This window comes from Abrus precatorius, unplaced genomic scaffold (assembly GCF_003935025.1).
Source record: "Abrus precatorius isolate BTA unplaced genomic scaffold, Abrus_2018 Scaffold9, whole genome shotgun sequence".
Taxonomy (NCBI): Eukaryota; Viridiplantae; Streptophyta; class Magnoliopsida; order Fabales; family Fabaceae; genus Abrus; species Abrus precatorius.
In genome coordinates this window covers 29,178,447-29,199,596 of record NW_020874439.1, presented here as the reverse complement: position 1 = coordinate 29,199,596, position 21,150 = coordinate 29,178,447, and the positions used below count along the sequence as shown (strand labels likewise).

The 21,150-nt window shown below is 33.6% G+C and overlaps 2 protein-coding genes across 3 annotated transcripts; one reads left to right on the top strand and one right to left on the bottom strand.

The window, feature by feature from the left end:
- Window positions 1-3,289: 3,289 nt before the first annotated feature.
- LOC113850001 (glutamate dehydrogenase A) lies at window positions 3,290-7,657 on the top strand. 2 transcript variants are annotated; one of them, XM_027480296.1, is made up of 10 exons: window positions 3,290-3,332; window positions 3,434-3,525; window positions 3,701-3,814; window positions 5,828-6,049; window positions 6,151-6,225; window positions 6,326-6,442; window positions 6,532-6,782; window positions 6,954-7,029; window positions 7,119-7,205; window positions 7,297-7,657. In XM_027480296.1, the coding sequence occupies exons 3-10, from the start codon at window positions 3,785-3,787 to the stop codon at window positions 7,480-7,482; spliced, it is 1,044 nt and encodes a 347-aa protein (XP_027336097.1). In that variant the 5' UTR covers window positions 3,290-3,332; window positions 3,434-3,525; window positions 3,701-3,784; the 3' UTR covers window positions 7,483-7,657. The 2 variants fall into 2 exon arrangements, with proteins under 2 accessions (XP_027336097.1, XP_027336096.1); XM_027480295.1 differs by lacking the exon at window positions 3,290-3,332 and having other exon boundaries at window positions 3,394-3,525.
- Window positions 7,658-8,650: 993 nt separating this feature from the next.
- LOC113849396 (light-harvesting complex-like protein 3 isotype 2, chloroplastic) lies at window positions 8,651-11,203 on the bottom strand. The gene is made up of 3 exons (XM_027479290.1): window positions 10,632-11,203; window positions 9,308-9,445; window positions 8,651-9,200 (listed from the first exon to the last, which is right to left on the bottom strand). The coding sequence occupies exons 1-3, from the start codon at window positions 11,041-11,043 to the stop codon at window positions 8,950-8,952; spliced, it is 801 nt and encodes a 266-aa protein (XP_027335091.1). The 5' UTR covers window positions 11,044-11,203; the 3' UTR covers window positions 8,651-8,949.
- Between the last annotated feature and the right edge of the window lie 9,947 nt (window positions 11,204-21,150).

Below are 21,150 nucleotides of genomic sequence, written 5' to 3'. Positions count from 1 at the left end.
CAATAATAGCACTAATAGTTCATTATGATTTAGAACTCTATCAAATAGATGTTAGTACTGCGTTTTTAAATGGTGACATTAAAGAAACGATTTATATGACGCAACAAAAAAATTTGTGTTTGATAATTCAAAGTCTATGGTATGCAAACTAAATAAATTCATATATGGTCTTAAACAACTTCTCATCAATGGTATCACAATTTCCATCAAGTTATTACCTCGTATGATTTTGAGATAAACATAGTTGATAATTGTATCTACCATAAGTTTAATGAGAGTAAAATATATATTTTTGGTATTATATGTCGATGATATATTGTTGCTAGCAGCGATATATGCTTATTGCATGAAACCAATAGATTTCAACAAAGAGTTTTGAAATAAAAGATTTGGATAAAGCCTCTTTTGTATTAGGTATTAAGATACTGTTTTCGTTGTATCTTAAAGTTATCACAAGAAAATTATATCAATAAAGTTTTAAATAGATTCAACATGAAAGATAATAAGTTAAGAGATTCCCGTGTAGTTAAAGAAAATAAATTTAGTTTCAAAAAAGTCTAAAAAATGACCTTGAAAGAAATGAAATGTAAAAGATTAGCTATACATCAACTATGAAAAGTTTAACATACGCTCAAATTTGTATTCGTCCAGATATAGCATTTTGTGGTAAATGTGTTCGACAGTCACTAATCATGTGTTAAGAAGAAATAAGTTAAATTATATATTTAGTCTTAATAGTTGTCACATATTTATGAATTAGTTCTTATACTTAAGTTGTAGTTTTTATATAAATTTATTTTTTTTATGTTTTTGTCCCAACTATTAACATTTTAGTACCTATTATTGATGGTATTATAATAGCAGGATCATAATATAACAAAATTTTTATATAGAGATTAAAAAAAAATTTATAAGAAGAAGAACTAATTTGTAAACTTGTACAACTATAAGGATTAAATATGTGATTTAACTTTAATTTTAACAAAATTTTAAATATACACTATGTAGCTCATTAAAAGCTCAAAATTGTTGAATAAAGAAACTTTACACTAGATATATCATTTGATGATAGATATATAATTTATTGATTTAGTGAATAAATAGATAAAAAAAAATTATAACTATAGTTAATAAAATACCAAGAATAGATCACATATCACACACATACATATTTTTTATATTATATAAGACTTTTATTATAATTAAATTTTCATTTCTTACAAAATGAGTATTATTGTTTTACTTATGAAAAAATGATAGATTTAATTAAATAAAATTAGTTATTATAAATAAGAAGAGTCTAAAAACGTTAATTAATACATAAATAATAATTTATATTATTAATTAAAAATATCTCAGAATAATGCATAAATTATATTTTTCTTCAATAAAATAATTTTATATTTTATGAGTTTTTGTTAATACTTAAGTTATTATTTGCATCACTCTTAGTTAAAATTTTTAGCAATCACTCGTTTTTAATTTTGTGCAGAAAATATTTTATTTTTTTTTTGCTAAAAATTACAAAATTCATTACTTTAAATTTTTTTCTCTAAATTGAAATTGTTCTTAAATATACACTCTCACTTTCTAAATTAAATGCATGCATTTTTTTTATCATATTTAAGTATATGTTTTATTTTTAATTTAAATTTTCTTTTAAAAATTCTATCTTTTGAATATATATATATATATATATATATATATATTATTGGTCGACATTTAATTAAAAATATTTTGATAATATATAATTAAAATGTTATTTTAAAATAAATTATATTTTTAAATTATTATAATTTTATTAAATAATTTATTATTTAAAATAATTTTGTTATATATAATTATTTAGGAAAAGATAAAAAAAATTAATTATTAAATTATATATTTATTATAAATAAAATATTCATATATTGAACAAACTACTCGCTAATGATTAATATAAATTCATATCTAAAATATATTTTAATTTATTAACAGTTTAAAAATATTAATGTACTTGAATTAAACTCTTAAATTAATTTTAAACATTTAAATTAATCAACATCCGTGTTAGTTAACAACTTGTTATTTTATCTAAAAGAAAAGTTTTTCTTTTTTTGGTGATTTTTTAACAATAAAGACCTTATCCATGCCAGGCGGTAATTGCATGCCGAATTCATTTTAAACCTTCCATATTGAAAGCAAACACGTTAATGATTTGTCTTTTTTTTTTTTGGTAAAGTAATGATAATAATAATAATAATAATAATAATAATAATAATAATAATAATAATAATAATAGATTATTTAAATAAAAGAACTCTTTTTATTTGTACAATATATTAAAATTTAAAAAATTAACTTTAAACTAGAATTGATTAAAATTATAATAATCTTAGAAGTTTATTGTATCTTAGGAAATGGATATATTTTAATTTTAATATAGCATATGTCGAAAGCAATGTGGCTTAATAAAACAAAAAAATCATGCATTGAATAAAAAATTAAAAATAAAAAAATAAAACTACAGATTCAATATAATAAAAGCAATGTGGCTTAATAAAAAATATTACAAACATTTTCACTTAAGATTGATAATTTAAATTTAATATTTTAAGAATTTAAATCTATAAAACATATAGAAAAAGGCATAAAGTTAATTATGGTGCTTGATTTGTATTCCAAAAATATTTTGTTAGATTTTAATCACTATCTTGAAAATTATATTTATCGTAAAATCCTATGTCCTTTCTCAAGATTACAATCTTTATTTATAACCCAAATTATTATATATTTTCAACAATAATATAAACATTTTTTCAATTAATCAGATTGTAATTTTCTATGAAAAGTTATTTAATCTAAACTCACATTATTTGTATTTGAATTCTTTTAAAATATATTATAATAAAATTAACTCTATTAACGAGTTCAAATGTGAAACTATATTTTTTAAAAAATTAAATTTGTACCACATTAATAGTTCGATTATTGGTTAATGGTGATTATACCTATTGGTTTAGGTATTTCTAGTACTTTTTGAATTATTCTAAGGCTTTGATAAAATAAAATATATTATTTCTATTTTCGTTTACATAAAAAATAAAAAAAATTCTATAAAGTAAGATAGGTAACGGTAAGTCTTTAAATAAGGAAGATGAAAATGTCATTAAGGCTATAAGATAATGGGGTATTCCTGAATTTTAAAAATAAAATATATAAATGTAGCAATCCTGAACTAATTAATACAATATTTGTACATTGCCATAATTAAGGTTCCATATTCTCCAGTTTTTCCCGCAATGCAATCAATGCCTAGTTTCTCTCTTGATCCTATATATCCCCAGCAAATGGTGCGTTTCTTTTGCATCCCATAATTTTTATTTTCATTAAAACTTCACTCTCTCACTCACTCTGTTGCATTGTTTCTTGTCAACTATGAATGCTCTTGCAGCCACCAATCGCAACTTTCAATCTGCAGCTCGCATTCTTGGCTTAGATTCCAAGCTCGAGAAGAGCCTCCTCATTCCCTTCCGAGAAATCAAAGTATTAAACATTCCAATCACCCCTTTTTTGGGTTTCAATTCGTTTTCATTTTTTCCACTGTATAAGAGGTTTCAATTTTCATTTGCATGGCTTTCTCTCTCCCCAATCATAAAAAAATGTTCTTTTTATTGTGGGGTTTGTTGAAAAGGGTTTCTCTGTGGTGTTTGATTTGCAGGTTGAATGCACGATCCCGAAAGATGATGGGACTCTGGTTTCCTATGTGGGTTTTAGGATCCAGCATGATAATGCTCGTGGCCCTATGAAAGGAGGGATTCGTTATCATCCTGAGGTTTGGTTCTTCTCATGTGTTGTTCTTTTAATTGTTTTGTTTTCTCATCAATAGACAGATTTGGAATCTGAGTTTGTGTATTGAATTCCATCTGTTTCTAAATTTGTTTGCTTGAAGTTGTGATGCTGTGTTGGTATAATTTCGATTTCGTGTGTGTAATTTAACATGACATGTTTTGTCAAATTGAAAATGTTTGATAGAACCCCAATTCATGAAATGGAGGATGGAGTGCTGTTCTACAATGATCGGTGGGGCATTAGTGGAAAACCTTTTCAAAAATTATTTTTTGGGTTGGGCATATGTGACATTGGTTTGCAGGTTTGCCTGATGCATTTTGAGGAGCCAGATTGGAAAACTATTATGAAGTTCCATTTGGCGAGAAGCATTTTATTTTAGTCCATACATGGTCGATTTGTTAAAAATGTGGTTACTTTAATTATAAAACTTGTGCCTATTATTATTACTATTACTAGTTATTAAAAGATGTGATCATACATAATTGTGAACTATTCTCGGCATCTAGAAGTAAGAAGAGGCTTGGGATTTTTATATTATGTGACGTGGCTTTCGAAATGCAGACCACATCATTTGTTGCGGCTGTAATGGCTTAATTTGCAGTCATCGCAACAGCCATAACTGTAATTTAAAACTGTGATGTTTACTTGTTTTGTCATGCAATGTCTCAATTGCAGCAGTCACGGCAGCGGCTGCATTCACACAGCAATTGTAACTGTAGTTTAAACCTATGATATTACTTGTTTTGTCATGCAATATCTCAGTTGCCGCAATCGCTGCAATGACGGCTCAATTGCTGCAATGGCAGCATCTGCATGCAACAACTGTAACTGTAATTCAAAACTATGATGTTTACTCATTTCTCGTGCAGTGGCTTTATTCCATGTGCTAATATTATTTTCCTGTACCTACGTGGTTCCTCAACTGTGGTAACCTTGTAATTCAATTCCAAAAGTGCCATTGAAGCTTTACCCTCTTATTTAGGTCCTCAATCATGAGATATATGCTGCATTTTAGATGATCCTACAAAATCATGGACTATTGTCTGCTTTTAAAAGGAAGAGAATGCTTTGGATTTTGATATTAGGTGATGTAGATTTCAAAATGCAGACTCCATCACATGATGCACCCCAACTTTTTCAGTTGCAGCAGCCACCCTAACCATATCCGGCCATGATTGTGGGATGCATCTGGCTGAATCCACCCACAGCATGACTGCAATTCCGATCTGATAGATTCAAACACGTATGTAGTAGGAGAAAGAAGACTAGTCAGGAAATAAAAGAGTAAATAACCAATTCTGTTAATAACGGACAGCTGGCTCTTTTAGCAATATAAATAAGAGTACAAAGATAGTTAGGAGTTTTTAATTTTTGCAGTTAGAATAGAATAGACTGGTCTGGAGAGTGAGGTCTCTCAAATTACCTCAGGTTATTGGAATCTTGTAACAATTCTTCCTATTCCTAATCTGTACCACATTGGTGTAGCATTGGGAATTAGGTTCAGCAATAAAGAAACATTCGATCACAATTGCAATTCAAAACGTTTATCATGTTTACTTTGTTTTTTACACACTGATTTTATTGTGTACTAATATTATTTTCTTGCATTTGTATGCTTCTTCAGTTATCGCACACTCTAATGAATACAATCAAGAAACACGTGCTGCATTTTCCTCTTCATTTTTCTGCTTACCTGAGTCTGTAAATGTTGCTTGATATTCTAGCTATATTTGAGATGGGCTTTTCCCCATCAGAGCAGTTATTTTATGAACACTAAATAAACCCATAGAGTCACTGACAAACCATAGAAGCTTTGAGTTAACAGTAGTTCAACTTCAATTTCAATCTACACATTGCTTACCAAAAGTGATTTTAATCTGTACAGTTCTTCTAATGACCATTTTTGCTTGTTGATGCTTTAAAGTTACAGTTATGAATGCTATCAATAAAAATTCTTTATACTGCTTTTGAATATTAAACTGTTTGGTGATGCCAGGTTGACCCTGATGAAGTGAATGCTCTTGCTCAGCTGATGACCTGGAAGACAGCCGTAGCAGACATTCCCTACGGAGGAGCGAAGGGTGGGATTGGCTGCAACCCGAGGGATCTTAGCATCAGTGAGTTAGAACGTCTAACTCGGGTTTTCACCCAGAAGATTCACGATCTCATTGGGGTTCAGAGAGATGTCCCTGCACCTGACATGGGAACTAATGCACAGGTACTGATTTCACAACATAGTACATAATTTTCTGCTCATTTTTTATAGATCTAGCATCCAAAAGTTTCATATATCCTTCGTTTTGGTCCACTTTTTCACAGACCATGGCATGGATTCTTGATGAGTATTCAAAGTTTCATGGGCATTCACCCGCAGTTGTGACAGGGAAGCCTATTGTAAGTATTGAATACACACACACCCTCTAAGAGACTGCAAAGTCCTCATCTTAAGTATATCAATGATTAGGAAATTGGCTTTGAATGATTTTTCCTGTAGGATCTTGGAGGTTCATTAGGGAGGGAGGCTGCTACAGGTCTTGGAGTGGTTTATGCAACAGAGGCTTTATTTGCTGAATATGGGAAGTCAATTTCTGATCACACATTTGTCATCCAGGTATTCCTTCACCACCGTGGAAGGATGATATAGTATACACATATTAATGCCACTTTCATCATCTACTTGATTTTTATCTCACTATTCAGGGATTTGGAAATGTGGGCACATGGGCTGCAAAGTCTATTTTTGAGAGAGGTGGTAAAGTGATTGCTGTGAGTGACATCAGTGGTGCTATTAAAAACCTGAATGGAATTGACATTCCAGCCCTTCTGAAACACAAGGAAGGTAATGGGAACTTGAAAGACTTCCCAGGTGCAGAAGTGATGGATCAGAATGAATTGCTTATTCATGAATGTGATGTTCTTATCCCATGTGCCTTGGGAGGCGTTCTAAACAAGTATGCTTGTCTTTTCCTTAAACTCGTAAATCACCATTGTTAAAGTCATTTCAGTTTTCTCTTGATCTTGCACACTAGATTAAAACACCACCCTCCTTATTGTTCTTTTAAGTTTAACGTAACACCTAGTTCTAAAAGCTACAACTGAATTTTGGTATGTCATTTTTGTAGGGAAAATGCTGCTGATGTGAAGGCAAAATTTATAATAGAAGCTGCAAATCACCCCACTGACCCTGATGCCGATGAGGTAAGATTACTGATTTGTAGTTATGGTATTTCTTATGTGACATATATCCTTATCTTGTATTACATTATGCAAGTGATCTCTTTTTGCAGATCTTATCAAAGAAAGGAGTCGTTATATTACCTGATATTTATGCCAATTCTGGTGGAGTGACTGTAAGCTACTTCGAATGGGTTCAGGTAAATGGGATCAACATAGCTTAAGTTGAAAACCATGCTTAAATCTCTCTCTTTAATGCAAAATCTCCTTTTGGCTCTATGCTGCCTGCAGAATATTCAAGGATTTATGTGGGATGAAGAAAAAGTGAACCGTGAGCTGAAGAAGTACATGACCAAAGCATTCCTGGGCATCAAGGCAATGTGTAAAATTCATAACTGTGACTTGCGAATGGGAGCATTCACTCTTGGAGTGAACCGTGTTGCCCGTGCTACCCTTTTGAGAGGTTGGGAAGCTTAAGAAGGAACAACTATCCTTATAGCTTCTTTTATTTACTTACCAGAACCAACGTTGCTTAGTCTTGCAACTGAAAAAGTAGGATAAAACCAGGCTTTTCTTTTCTTCCTTTGTTATCATAGTCTTAGTCGAGTAATTTAGTATATTAGACTAGCCAATAAAACATTATTAGCGTTATTGGGCCTAGGAATCAGATAAGTTATACCCGGATTTGTTTCAAAATATTAAATGCATTGGGGTTCTTACTATTTTTCAACTGTGTGCTGCATTTGGCTTTTTTATTTGGATCTTGTTAACCAGTGACGTGGCTAAGGAATTAGAAGAGAAAACTTTTTATTAAAAATTTACGTTGGATTGCATTGAAAATCACGGAAAAGGTGTATTTATTATATTTTTTTTGTTAAAAAGATATATTTTTGGTTCTTTAAACAGTGCACTTGAGAGACTGGTTAGTATTTGTCTTTTTCTTTTGAAATCATTCTTAGTCGCGCCTGATCTTAGAGAAAACCCAACATCCTTCTTCACGACTCCAAGGACGGTGTGAGTGAAAATTACCAAAGTTTGCTTCCCAAGTCATCATTAATAAAAATCAACGATGATATTCGTACAATAGCACATACAGCAACTTCCTTTTCACTTCATTTTTTATTTCTCTTTTTTCTCTTCTTATCTCTCATAAGTACTACCAATGTCCAGCTATGAGGAATGTTGATTCCTTAAAACCAAAAGTAAAAATAGTTGTGTTCACAGCTAGTCAAAAACATCCACATTCACACCGAACCCGAAAGATAGGATTTTAAGGTCTTACTCGCCTTTATGGACAAATATATGGAAGTAAGAAAAAGAAATTTGGAGTACTTGCCTTCATTATCTCCATTGAAAGCAACAACAGCCATGGAATAGATCATCCCTGTGAGGACCACTCTTACATTTGAAGACAATGTCTGGATCTTTAGTTTCAATTTCTTGAACATGTATGGCATCCCATAATCCTGCAATTGCAATCACTGCTTGAACAGACTGAATGCTATTGATGGCAATATAAATGGTTGAAAATGTTTGTATACTCCTTCATGGAAATTACTTGCTTGGCAAGTTCAGACCCCTTGTTATACTTGTGCAATTGGCTATAACAGGCCTAATTATAAAAATGGTTTTGCTAACCGTTATCCTATTAAAGAATTAAAAAAAAAATATATTTTTTATATTAAAAGTCATGACATTTGTTATCAATTCATTAAATATTACAATTTTCTATTAACTGACAAGAAAATTAACATAACCATTTGACTCTCAAGAAAATTTCTGCATTGCAAACACACAAACTATCCGGGTCATTTCGAGCTAGGACGACAGAAGGAATTGAAATACAATGCTAATTCATATCCATGTCTTGTTTTGCACTAGCAAAATTATAAAGCACTATATTAAGAAGCAGATGAGAAGGAGAACTACAGAACAGCAATTCCACTAATCTTTTTTGGAAGTGCTTGAATTCTCATCCTGCCAAGTTGCTTGCCATTGCTTGTCATATAATGTAGTCTCATCAAATAGCTTCTTAAGATTTTCAAAGTCCTCATTCTTTCGGATCAGAAGTACTCCCACTACTGCTATGAACAGCAGAGTTTTGCAAAAGAAGTTGCTCATTTGATCAACTAGACCTACTCCTGTCAAGCTATCAACAAAATATGCCATAAAGAATCCAATCATTGCAGCGCGACCTGCATGATACTCGGAAGAAAAATATCAGCAATGAATAATTTTCAATTTTTATTTTTCTTTTTTTTATATAAAATCATTTATTCTTTATTTTCATTTCAGAACTAACCATTGAGTAGTTCAGCTTCAGGGAGGTGGAACCTTTTCATCCATGCCCACCAAGGTATGATGGAGGTGTCAAAAACTACAGGGTTATTGTTGCTGGATGATTCTGGGTTATTCTCAAGCCATTTTCTCCTCCTAGCCTCTGCGAATAATAACATACTAAGATGAAGAAAAATTCCATGCAAAGTATTTTGGAAACAGAGAATGAAACCGACAAAATATAAATCTAATCCTACCCCAACTATTCATGTCTTAAACTTCTATCAAATAGAGAAAGTCAAAACAGAAAATGAACCCATGCACTGTCAAATAGAACATAGGAATGACATTGTTAATAGACACATTTATTCCATATTCCTGGCAAACTGTAAATAGAACTCCTTATATGTGATAACAGCCACAGGTCACATATTAATGGGATAATCCGAAAAATCAACATATTATGTCCTGCCAACACAGGGTGTGGAGAGGGTATATATATAAAGAAAAGAGAAGAAAATCAAACACATACCCTATGCTGCTGAGCTTAAATTCCAAAACCATCCAAACCAGACAGAAGTCACAACCTACATCAATACGATTTGCAACATAGAGCAACCATTGATTAAGCAAAGAGGTTGCTTAACATTACTTCATTAGGGGGGGATATTAGGTTGCATCATTCTCATGCTATGGCATAAAATCAAACTCCATGGCCATGATAAGCTGCACCAAAGTTGTGCAGCAGTGTTAACAGAAACAAAATGACAAGGAGGAGAGTATTTAAGAACGAAGGCAAGGAATCTGGTACAGAAGGAGCTGGATCAGGGCTGAGAAGCTATGTGGCTCTTGAAACCATAGAATCATAGATGTGTTTCTGCACAGCAGAGTTGCAGCTTGCCTCCACTTTATCCCCACACCAGGTCTTATACCTCTTCTAACCCCCCGCAATAATAATAATAATAATAATAATACTCTTTCCGCTCAGAAATCTTCCTACTTTGACACATGTCTACTAAAATTGAAAGCTAATTAATATTTTTTGGAAGACATGTGTCCCTTTTTTTGAGTAGGATGATTTATAATCTGAAATAATACGAGAACTTAGCATTTTTTTTTAAAACGTCTACAATTCTCTCTCACTCCTACTTCTAATCCTGCTTACATAACCATCAGGGGCAAAAAATTGTATAAGTGAATCGACAAGTGAGTACATGCATTGTAAATAGTAAATGGGGTATCAGAGAAAACGAGTAGAATACTGAAATTTGAGCCTACATGAACTCTTAATTCAAACAAAACAAAAAACTGATTTCAACAGAGACGAAAACAAAGGGCAAAAACGTTACCAGCATCAATAACCGCGTCCCAATCGGTGCTACCATTTTTCTGAAACTGCTTCAAGTCCCATGTTCCTCCAACCCATCTTGGGTCAACAAAACCACTCAAAACCTTCACTTCCTCAGCCTCAGCCTCAGCCACAGCAGCAACAGCAGACCCATTGGTTCCCACAGAATTGTTCTCAAGCGACGGCGGAGAAGACTCCGGCGCAGCCTTCTCCGGCGGCGGTTCCACGGCAGTTCCGACGCCATTTTCAGGAGAAGCCTTCAAGGGTAACAAAGGAAGATTCTTGGGCCTGAGAGTGAAGGAGAAGTGGTTCTTGTGGATGAGATGGGGTTTGGAGTGTGAGGAAGGAGTGGCTGAGAAATGGGTGGGAGGAGAGAAGGAAGCCATGGTTGTTGACATGCTTTGCATTTGCATTGATTTGATTGGTGTGTGTGGTTGGGAGTATCAGAACATGGTGGGTGAGTTTCACAGTTTCTATTTCTGGGGCTATCCTCACTCACTTCTCAGCCTTAGAAATTATGGGCACACCTCAAGTGAAGTGAAGAGGGCACGTAATATATGAATTATGAAATAAAAGAAAATCAAAAAGTGAAAAAGGTACAGTGTGGTGGCTTGGCTAACTTCGCAACTCGTTTGTCCTTTATTGGCTTTGATCAATTTCTTATCCAATCATCTATAACTCTACAGTATCTGTGGATTACGCCACCTTCCAACTTACACAAATGAAAATCAAAATGGCCCATGATTCAGTTCCTTTCTGAGTCCAAGTTGTGTCAACCGAGGAAGTCTCACTTCTCACTGGGAATAAGGCTTTTATTGGACATCTTTGATCCATCTCAATATTTCTAATCTAAACTATATTCTTTGTAAAAGGTAATTTTGTTTGAATTGAAACTATCCATAATATCATAGAATTATCTCTCTCAGTAGAAACTTTTTTATTCAAAATATTCAAACCCATCTTAATGTCACAAGTCTATGTTATTCTAGCCTTTTAAAAAATATATTAAGATTTTATTTTCATGAATTTTTTAATTAAGTGTTCTTCCAACATTGATTAAAGAATCAATAAAAAATAATTTTTTATTAAAAATTGTTAAAATATAATAGAAACTACAAAGTTGAGTTTTTTTTTATATAAAATACTTTAAATTATTTAACTAGTGTCTTTAAGACTTTTATAGTGAATGTGATAGGATAAGAATAAAATATACTTCTATCTTATTTTACAATCAATGTATACCAAAACAATAAATTATATACATCATAATATTTTATGTTGTCTTTTTCTAATCCAAACTCCTTATAAGATAAAATTTACACCAGAGAGTATAATCAGAAAAGATCATATTTCATATGTTGATAATCAAACAAACACCGAATAAGATAGTAAAAAAATATTATATCATATTTTTCTTATTATATCCATGCAATGGACCTTAAGAATATTGGTTAGCACTTTTAATAGATTTGGGTTGGGGTGGTGAGAATAAATTTTAGAAAAGCAAATATGTATTTGTATATTTGATTTTATGTAAAAAGATGATAAAAAATTATGAAAAAAAAATTCTTGTTGATGTAAAAAAAATATTAAGATAGTAAAAAAGGTTGAAGGTAGCTTGTAGCCAAATATTTGGTCAACCTAGAAGCAATCAAAGCCAATAAAAATGTCAGTGTGTGTTTGGGCATGTAACTTAATATTCACTTATTCATAATTTTTTTCCCTCTACATGAGAGTTGTAGCCATAAATTTGACCATAAAAGTTATTGCAATGAGCTCAAAAAACTTATTTTGATAAGATATATATTAAGAAATTTATTGAAATGAGCTTAAATAAACTTAAAAAAGTTATATAACTTATTTTATTAGTTATCTATAAATGATTAGAATATTAGTTAGATCAAGAGAATTGAATCTGTTAGGTGATAAGAAGAATATGTATATATATTTTTTCAAATGGGACAAACTATGATTGAGATATAGAATTACCATATTTAATTGTTGCAACAAGTTTCTAGAAACATGAAGCATTGACAAGGGAACGATTGCTTAATTGATTTGTATCTTTCAAAAACTAGGATCAGAATTGAATAGAGAAATTGTATCATTATCAAATAGGCAAAAGGATAAATCTAAACAACTTCTGCAAAGTCAAGATAAGATGAAAATCCTCAACTTTTAATGCAAGAACATGGTTGGTATGGTTAGTTGTGGAGTCTTTAAGTGCATTAGTTGATCAACATTTTTTTAATGAAAAAAAAAAGATAAAAATGTAAAAATACCAATAATGAATTCACAAGAATATGACATGTAAATAAAATATTTGAAACAAACTTTTATCCTACCTTTGTCTTGATTGATCATGCATATGGAATTAAGCAAATAATCATTTTTTCCATTTTGATAAGTATACTTTTGTATTAAATAGTGTCTCTGGTTTTTTATATAACTTAGTTGATGTAACAATTACCATTACTATAGTTGTTATCCATGATCTTACAAACATGTAAGTGCAGAATAAGGGGTAAGAAACATTGCAAATAGTCCCACTAAGGGGTAAATGAAGCCTTTACATATCGGCCTTTAATAACTTTCTTTACAACTTTTTTTTTCCTTTATAGCATTTCACTTATTGCTTGCCATTAATATATTTAGTGTAACCATTTTTCAGTTGTGCAACCTTTTCCTTCAGCTGACACCATATTATAAAATAGTGTAAACATATTTTTAGCATAACTAGTGAAGGTGAAAAGTAATCTATTAAAAGATTTGCCTTGCATAACCTCGACTATTGATGGCATATGTAACTAAGGTGTAGCAAAAGTATGAGCAATATGGAGCTTTCACAATCCACGGTTATTGACAAATAAATTATGGGAGGTAGGTGATCAAAGTAAAATATGTTATATTTTCAATCACAACAAGTTGACATGGATATTAATGACCTCAATATCAATCTAGTTTGGAAGTTTGACAAAATTGTGTAATATCCTTGAAAATTAGATGATGATGCAAAACATATACCATTCAATGATCATCCATCAAGATAGATGTAATTAGTTGGTTGAATTTGCAACTGTAAGATTTTAAGACTGTTAAGTGAATATAATTTAACATTGTTTAAGATTAGCTTTTAAATGAAATTATATAGTGACAAATTGGCTAAAAAGGATTTGTTAAAAAAGACATACTCAATTTTTCATTCCTTGAATGTGCTCTTGCAACAACAAAGAATGTAGATTCACCAAAGATTCTAAGCTAATTTGTTGAACAAAACTATGAGAATTTGATTAAAAATATCTCATACAACTGGCTTAACATCATTTCTTAAAGTGAATTTGGTATCTTTCCAAGAACATGAACAAGGCCGTAGTGGCCATAATGGTAAAAAAAAATTGCAGAAAGAAAAATTATTGAATCCATATTCAATTATTGAAAGCAAAGATACCAAAAAAATCTACCGAATAAGTATAAACATGATAAAATAAAATAAAAAACAATTACAATATTTGCTTGTGCGACAAAAAGAATGCCTTACTCTCCATTATCTAGTTGACTTTTACAATACATTTTAAAAATAAAAAAAAGAGAGAGAAATATTGTGGTAAACTTTTCTGAATCCATTAAGTTTTTTTAATAATGATGAGTTTTTATTTATTTTTTTAATTTCTAGTTACAATTTTTAGCACTCAATTGGGGATGAAAATGTTTATCATTGAAATATTTTTATGATATTTAATTACATTGCTATATGTAATTTTTGTTTAGCTAGAAATATGTTACAAAACCCAAACGCATAAGAAAAAAAGCCACAACGTTATTTATGTCAGTTATTAAATGTTAGTCTTTTGTCAATTTAGATATTCTTTTTAAAATCTGTTATTTCATTTAGTTGGAAGCCCATCTCGTAGGCCTGGTTCTGAGACTATTTATGTATAGTTTTTATGATGAAAAGACAAGAGAAAAGTTTGAAGTTATTATTTTGGTAAAATCCCTAGTCTCTTTTAGTTCTCTTGGTAAGTAACCCTAGCCCTCAAATTGTTTAGAGAGTCATCCTAATAATCTGGTGCTTTCGTCATGAACACAACCCATCCCACCTCCTCTACTAGCTCTCCTCCTCCCATTCCCACTGTTGCTGCCATTACTGAACAATTACAGCAATTAGCTACCAGGTTAGACAACCATCAAAGTACCATGGATGCAAGACATAAATCCCTCACCTCCATCATGACCAACCTCCTCAATCGTCTACCTCATACGCCATCCCCTTCAGAGGTAAATTCCCCATCCATCATTCATTCGACCTCCCATCTCATCCCACTTTCAAACCCTTCGGTTTCCTTCACCATCCCCTCTATCCCTTTCTTTATGCCACCTCCCTCCACCCCAACTCATACCCCACCTGTCTTCCCTCCTCAATTGCCATTCGTTTCCCAGTCCCTTCCTATGCCAACACCCATTGCCCACCCCCTTCCATTACACCCACCCTATCACATGCACCCCACCCCACCGAACCAACACATTTATAAACTACCCAAGTTACAACTCAATAATTTTGTCGGCACAGATCCCCTAGGTTGGTTGTTTCAAGCCGACCAATTTTTTCAGTTTTACCAAATCCTTTTAGAACAACGTTTACCTTTAATTGCTTTTTACATGCAAGGGGATGCTTTAAGCTGGTTTCAATGGATGTACTATAACCATCAAGTTCATGACTGGTTTTCTTTTACTAAAGCTCTAGAAGTTCGTTTTGGTCCTTCTGCTTATGAGAACCATCAGGCAGAACTGTTTAAAATACGGCAATCAGGTTCTGTTGTGGAGTACCAAGTGGTTTTTGAACGCCTTTGCAATTGTGTCTATGGACTCACCCCGGAGATGATCCTAAATTGCTTTGTTTCCGGTTTAACTCTAGAAATCCGTCGTGAAATTGCAGTCTTACAACCCCACTCCATCACTCACGCCATTGGCCTTGCTAAACTGATAGAAGCTAAAATTAAAGATTCAGCCCAAATTTAACTGTTTCTCTGACCATCCCCCCAAACCCAATGCCTTTCTTCCACTTCCCCCTTACCCACCCCACATTCCCATGCCCCTCTCCCTATTAAACGTCTCACACCAGCCCAAATGCAAGAAAGACGAGCACAAGGCCTTTGCTTTAACTGTGACAAAAAATTCATACCCGGTCATCGTTGCACCCAAAGGCAATTTTTGTTACTTATGATGGATGAGGAAACAGCTCAGCAACCCAACCAGATGACCAAGTGGATTCTGATTTATCGCTTAACTCTGATTGTGTCCACTTTCAACTCTCTCCACAAGTTCTCATTGAGCTACCTTCCCCATAAACCTTGCGTTTTCGTGGGTACATTCATGGACTTCCAGTATTGATTCTTATCGATTCTGGTAGCTCTCACAATATCCTTCAACCAAGGCTAGCTACACATCTAGCGCTGCCTACTGCACCTACTCCCCTTTTTTTCGTTATGGTGGGCAATGGTGACCGTATTTTTTTTCAAAGAAAATGTGAAAATGTCCCTCTCTTCCTTCAGGACCATCTGTTTGCCATTCCCTTCTATTGTTGATGTGATTCTAGGCATTGATTGATTGAGATCGTTAGGCCCCCTCATTGCTGATTTTGCTATCCCTAGTATCTCATTTTTCCATCTCAATCAGCCCATTACCCTCGCTGGCATGAATGAGCCCCTTCCCTCTCCAACCCCCTACCACTAATTTTGTCAACTCCTCCATACCGACTCTATAGCTTCCCTATATCTCCTCACTGTTACTCTACCAGATTCCACCCCATATTCCACCCTTAACCTTAATCCCTTATTTGATGCTTCTTCACCCTTACCCAACCTTCCTTTGGACCTCCAAAACCTTCTCTTATCTTACCCTTCTGTTTTTACCCCCCAAAGGGTCTTCTTCCTCCTAGACCACATGATCACCATATTCCCCTACTCCCAAACACACCGCCCATAAATGTCCGGCCTTACTGATATCCACACTTCCAAAAAGAAGCCATGGCAAGCATCATCCATGAGAGATTGCAAGAAGGGATCATCATACCTAGTTGCAGTCCATTCTCCTCCCCTATTTTGTTAGTAAAAAAGAAAGACGAGACTTGAAGATTTTGTGTGGATTACTGAGCCCACAGTTACTATCAAAGACCGTTTCCCAATCCCTACCATAGATGAATTATTAGATGAATTGGGTTTTGCCACCATTTTTTCTAAAATTGATCTCCGATCTAGATACCACCAAATCAGAGTTATACCTAAAGACACTCACAAGACTGCTTTCCGCACTTTCAATGGTCACTTCGAATTCTTAGTTATGCCATTTGACTTAACTAATGCACCATCTACATTTCAGTCATCCATGAATGACATGCTGCGACCCTACCTAAGGCAGTTTGTCCTCATTTTTTTTTATGATATATTATTTTTAGCACTACCTTTCCTGAGCACTTGGATCATTTACGCACAGTTTTAGACCTCCTTTGTTTTAATCAATTTGTTGCTAAATTATAAGTGTATTTTTGCTACTTCATCTATTAGCTACCTAGGTCATGTTATCTCCACCCAGGGTGTTGCCCCTGATCCTAATAAAGTTCAAGCAATCAGTAACAGGTCTTCGCCCAAATCCCTCACGCAACTCTGCAGTTTTTTAGGCCTCACAGGTTTCTACCGGCGATTTGTCCGCGACTATGCCACACTCGCCACTCCACTTACTGATTTATTACAGTCATCCGAATTTACATGGACAAAAGAAGCCTCTGTGGCTTTTACAAAACTAAAAGAAAAGATGATTACTCTGCATGTCCTTGCTCTACCTAATTTCTTCAAACCGTTCTTTGTTGAAACTAATGCCTCCGCTACTGCAGTGGGTGCTGTGCTATCTCAAGAGGGCCACTCAATCGCCTTCTTTAGCAAGAAAATGGGCCCTCAACTTCATGCTTCTTCTGTCTACATCCATGAATGTACACTATCATAGAGGCAGTCAAGAAATGGCATCAGTATCTCATTGGTCGTCATTTCCATATCCTCACATATCAACAAAGCCTAAAGCACTTGATGAAGCAAGCTTTTCAAACACCCAAACAACAGAAATGGGCAACAAAGCTCCAAGGGTTCAGTTTTGAGATACACTACCAACCTGGTCGCTCTAATCGTGTTGCGGATGCCTTATCCCGCTGCCAGATTGACTCTACCTCCTTGTTGTACTCCATTTCCTCCCCGATACCCATTCTTGTGCAGCAACTCCAACATTATTATCAGCAAACAGAGGAAGACAAAGGTTTAGTTAAGTAGTTGCTCACAGATGGATCAAGCTCTATTTTTTCTTTTGCTCATGGTCTCCTTTACTATCAAAGGCGGTTATATGTACTTGATTTACCAAATCTGCGGCAGGAGCTCCTCTTTGAGTTTCACGCCACCCCAATAGCTGGTCATTCTGGTTTCCGCCCCACCCTAGCTCGCTTGCCAGCTTCCTTTTATTGGCCAAGCATGTATACAGAAACAAAGATGTTCGTTAAAAATTGTTCCACCTGTCAGCACAACAAATACACTACACAAAAGAAGGCAAGGTTGTTACACCCTTTACCTACCCCTAAGCGAGTTTGGGAAGATCTTACCATGGATTTTGTGACTCATCTACCATCCTCCTTTGGTCATTCTGCCATCTGGGTCATTTGTGATCGCTTGACCAAGTATGTGCATTTTTTGGCACTCCCGCGCAAATTTACGGCACCTGACTTAGCAGCTCGATCCTTAATGGAGGTCTGTCGCCTGCACGACATTCCCAAATCTATTGTCTCAGACCGTGACCCTATCTTTCTCTGTTCATTCTAGAAGGAACTATTCCGACTCCAAAATACCACACTGAAATATAACATAGCTTATCATCTAAAGACAGACGGCCAAACCGAAGTAGTCAATCGTAGCTTAGAAGTTTACCTTTGCTGTTTTGTAGGTGAAAATTCAAGAAGCTGGTACAAGTTTTTACATCTAGCCGAGTTTTGGCATAACACAGCTTTTCATTCCTCCATTGGCATGTCTCCCTTCCAAGCTTTATATGGTCGACCTCCTCCGTCCTTCCCAGACTACGTCCCTAGTTCGACCTCGCTTGAGCCTCTTGACACCACTCTCAGTCAACGCAATCTGCTCTTGTAACAATTGAAGGCCAACCTTAAGAGAACCAAACAAAGGATGCAAGATCAAGCTAATAAATCTCGTAGGGACTATGTATACAAACCTGGGGATCTGGTGTTGCTCAAGCTCCATCAATATCGCCAACAATCTGTCGTTGGGCGTGTGTCCCACAAGTTGAGCAAACGATATTTTGGCCCTTTTCTCGTGCTTCGCCGCATCGGAGCTGTCGCTTATGAACTCCAGCTCCCACCAGACTCTCGTATGCATCATGTGGTACATGTTTCACTACTACGGCCTTTTCATGGTGCAAATCCCACTTCTCATTTCACTCCTTTACCCTCCGATCTGCAAAACGACATCACTGAATCTCCTTCCCCAGCTTTAAATGACCCAAGCTTAACGGAGATTGGCGACGTTCCAAAGAGAAAGTGTGTTTCTTCGGACAGAAATCCAAATGATGTTCATGAGAAAAGAGAAACAAATATTTTTTGCCAGAACGACGTTTTTGATGCTCAAACTCATGTTTCTGAGCTTTCCTCTAGAAGTACTTCTCTTTCTTCTATTATGCCTCAAGTACATGCCACTTCCAAGGGAGATTTTTCTCCTTCGACGGATTTGTTGAATTCTCACAAGGTGGTAACGGATACAATCCTACCCATTGATTCCTTAGGGCATCTACATCCTTTAGCAGTAGCCCTGTGCCAGCTGATTCCCACTCAACTTTATCTCTGCCAATTCAAACCCCGATGGATCTTCATCCGTTAGATAGCCACAACTTGATAAGAGCACAATATGTTCCATTGATTCCTGCCCGTGATCCCGAGCCCTCTACCACGTGCACAGTTCAACAAAATGTATGCTCTATTAAGCAGCAATTTCCTATTACTGCCCCTCTTTTAATTCCCCCCACACCTTCCAACCAATTAACCCTGACTGCTGGGGCGCCTCTCTGAACTCGATCTCCTTTGCAGTTGGACCGTGAGGGCAAGGTCAATGTTGGACTAGAGGGTAATGTTACGAGGCCCAAACGCATAAAAAAAAGCCACAACGTTATTTATGTTAGTTATTAAATGTTAGTCTTTTGTCAATTTAGATATTTTTGTTTAAATATGTTATTTCATTTAGTTGAAAGCTCGTCTTGTAGGCCTGATTTTAAGGCTATATATGTATAGTTTTTATGATGAAAAGAAAAGAGAAAAGTTTGAAGTTATTATTTTGGTAGAATCCCTATTCTCTTTTAGTTCTCTTGGTAGGTAACCCTAGCCCCCAAATTGTTTAGAGAGTCACATCCTAACAAAATACTTTTCATATTTCTTAGCTATGGTCAATTCTCTAACATTATAAAATATTTATTTTACTAGATACTTCAAAATAACTTTTATAATAGGGAATGATATATCTTTAGCATATAATGATACAATCTACATAAGAAAAAGGCTACTTATTATCACACACTCTTAGCTATTTGTTATAAATTATTAAAATATATATATAAATTTTACTTTTTTTACTCCTAACTTAATATTTATTTCTCATATTTTTATAGTTTTTAATAAATTAAACTAATAACTAAAAATATGTTTAAAAATGTGTTAAATAACATTTTGCTAGCATTCCTCACACATCTCTTTGAAAAAAAATCTTTCAATTAACATTAACTTTGGAAGAATTCATGCCAAAGAAATCTACTAAATAATATTACATATAATGGATATCATATTGAAAGATACAGTAAAGTAGATTTAGACTATCTTTATATTAGCTTAACTATTTTTAATTAAGAGTTAAATATTAGAGAAAAATTTAATCTTCTCATTTGAACTATAATTTATGAAAATAAGAACAATATAAAGATTCTAAAATACTATTAGTTTTATATGATATTTTCGTCATCTTAACATAGAACTAACAAAATAGGTATATTCAATATGTCAACTCAAAAATACTCAAAAAATAAGGATTTAAGCATTAAAATAAAAACTTAAATAAATTTGAGTCATTTTTAACTCAACTTATTTAGACTCGATTTCATGCAAATTAAAAAAAAATTGACTAAGAGTCACTCACTATTTAGATTATTATATTTTTATAAATAAATATAATTACAACTAATGTTAATAATATGATACATACATTATTCACAAGTCAAATACAAATTTTTTTTATTTTTAATATGTTATCTTATTTTTTATTTTCTTGTTACATTAAAATTACAATTTTAGAACTTTTTCGAGACTTTGATGCCAATTATCAATACACCTATGCGAGTTTTTTCTACACCCGTGGGTTATTTATACAAAGTAATTTAATTTTATGATTTTGAAAAATATTTTGATTACATGTTATCTTAATACTATCAAGACTTGG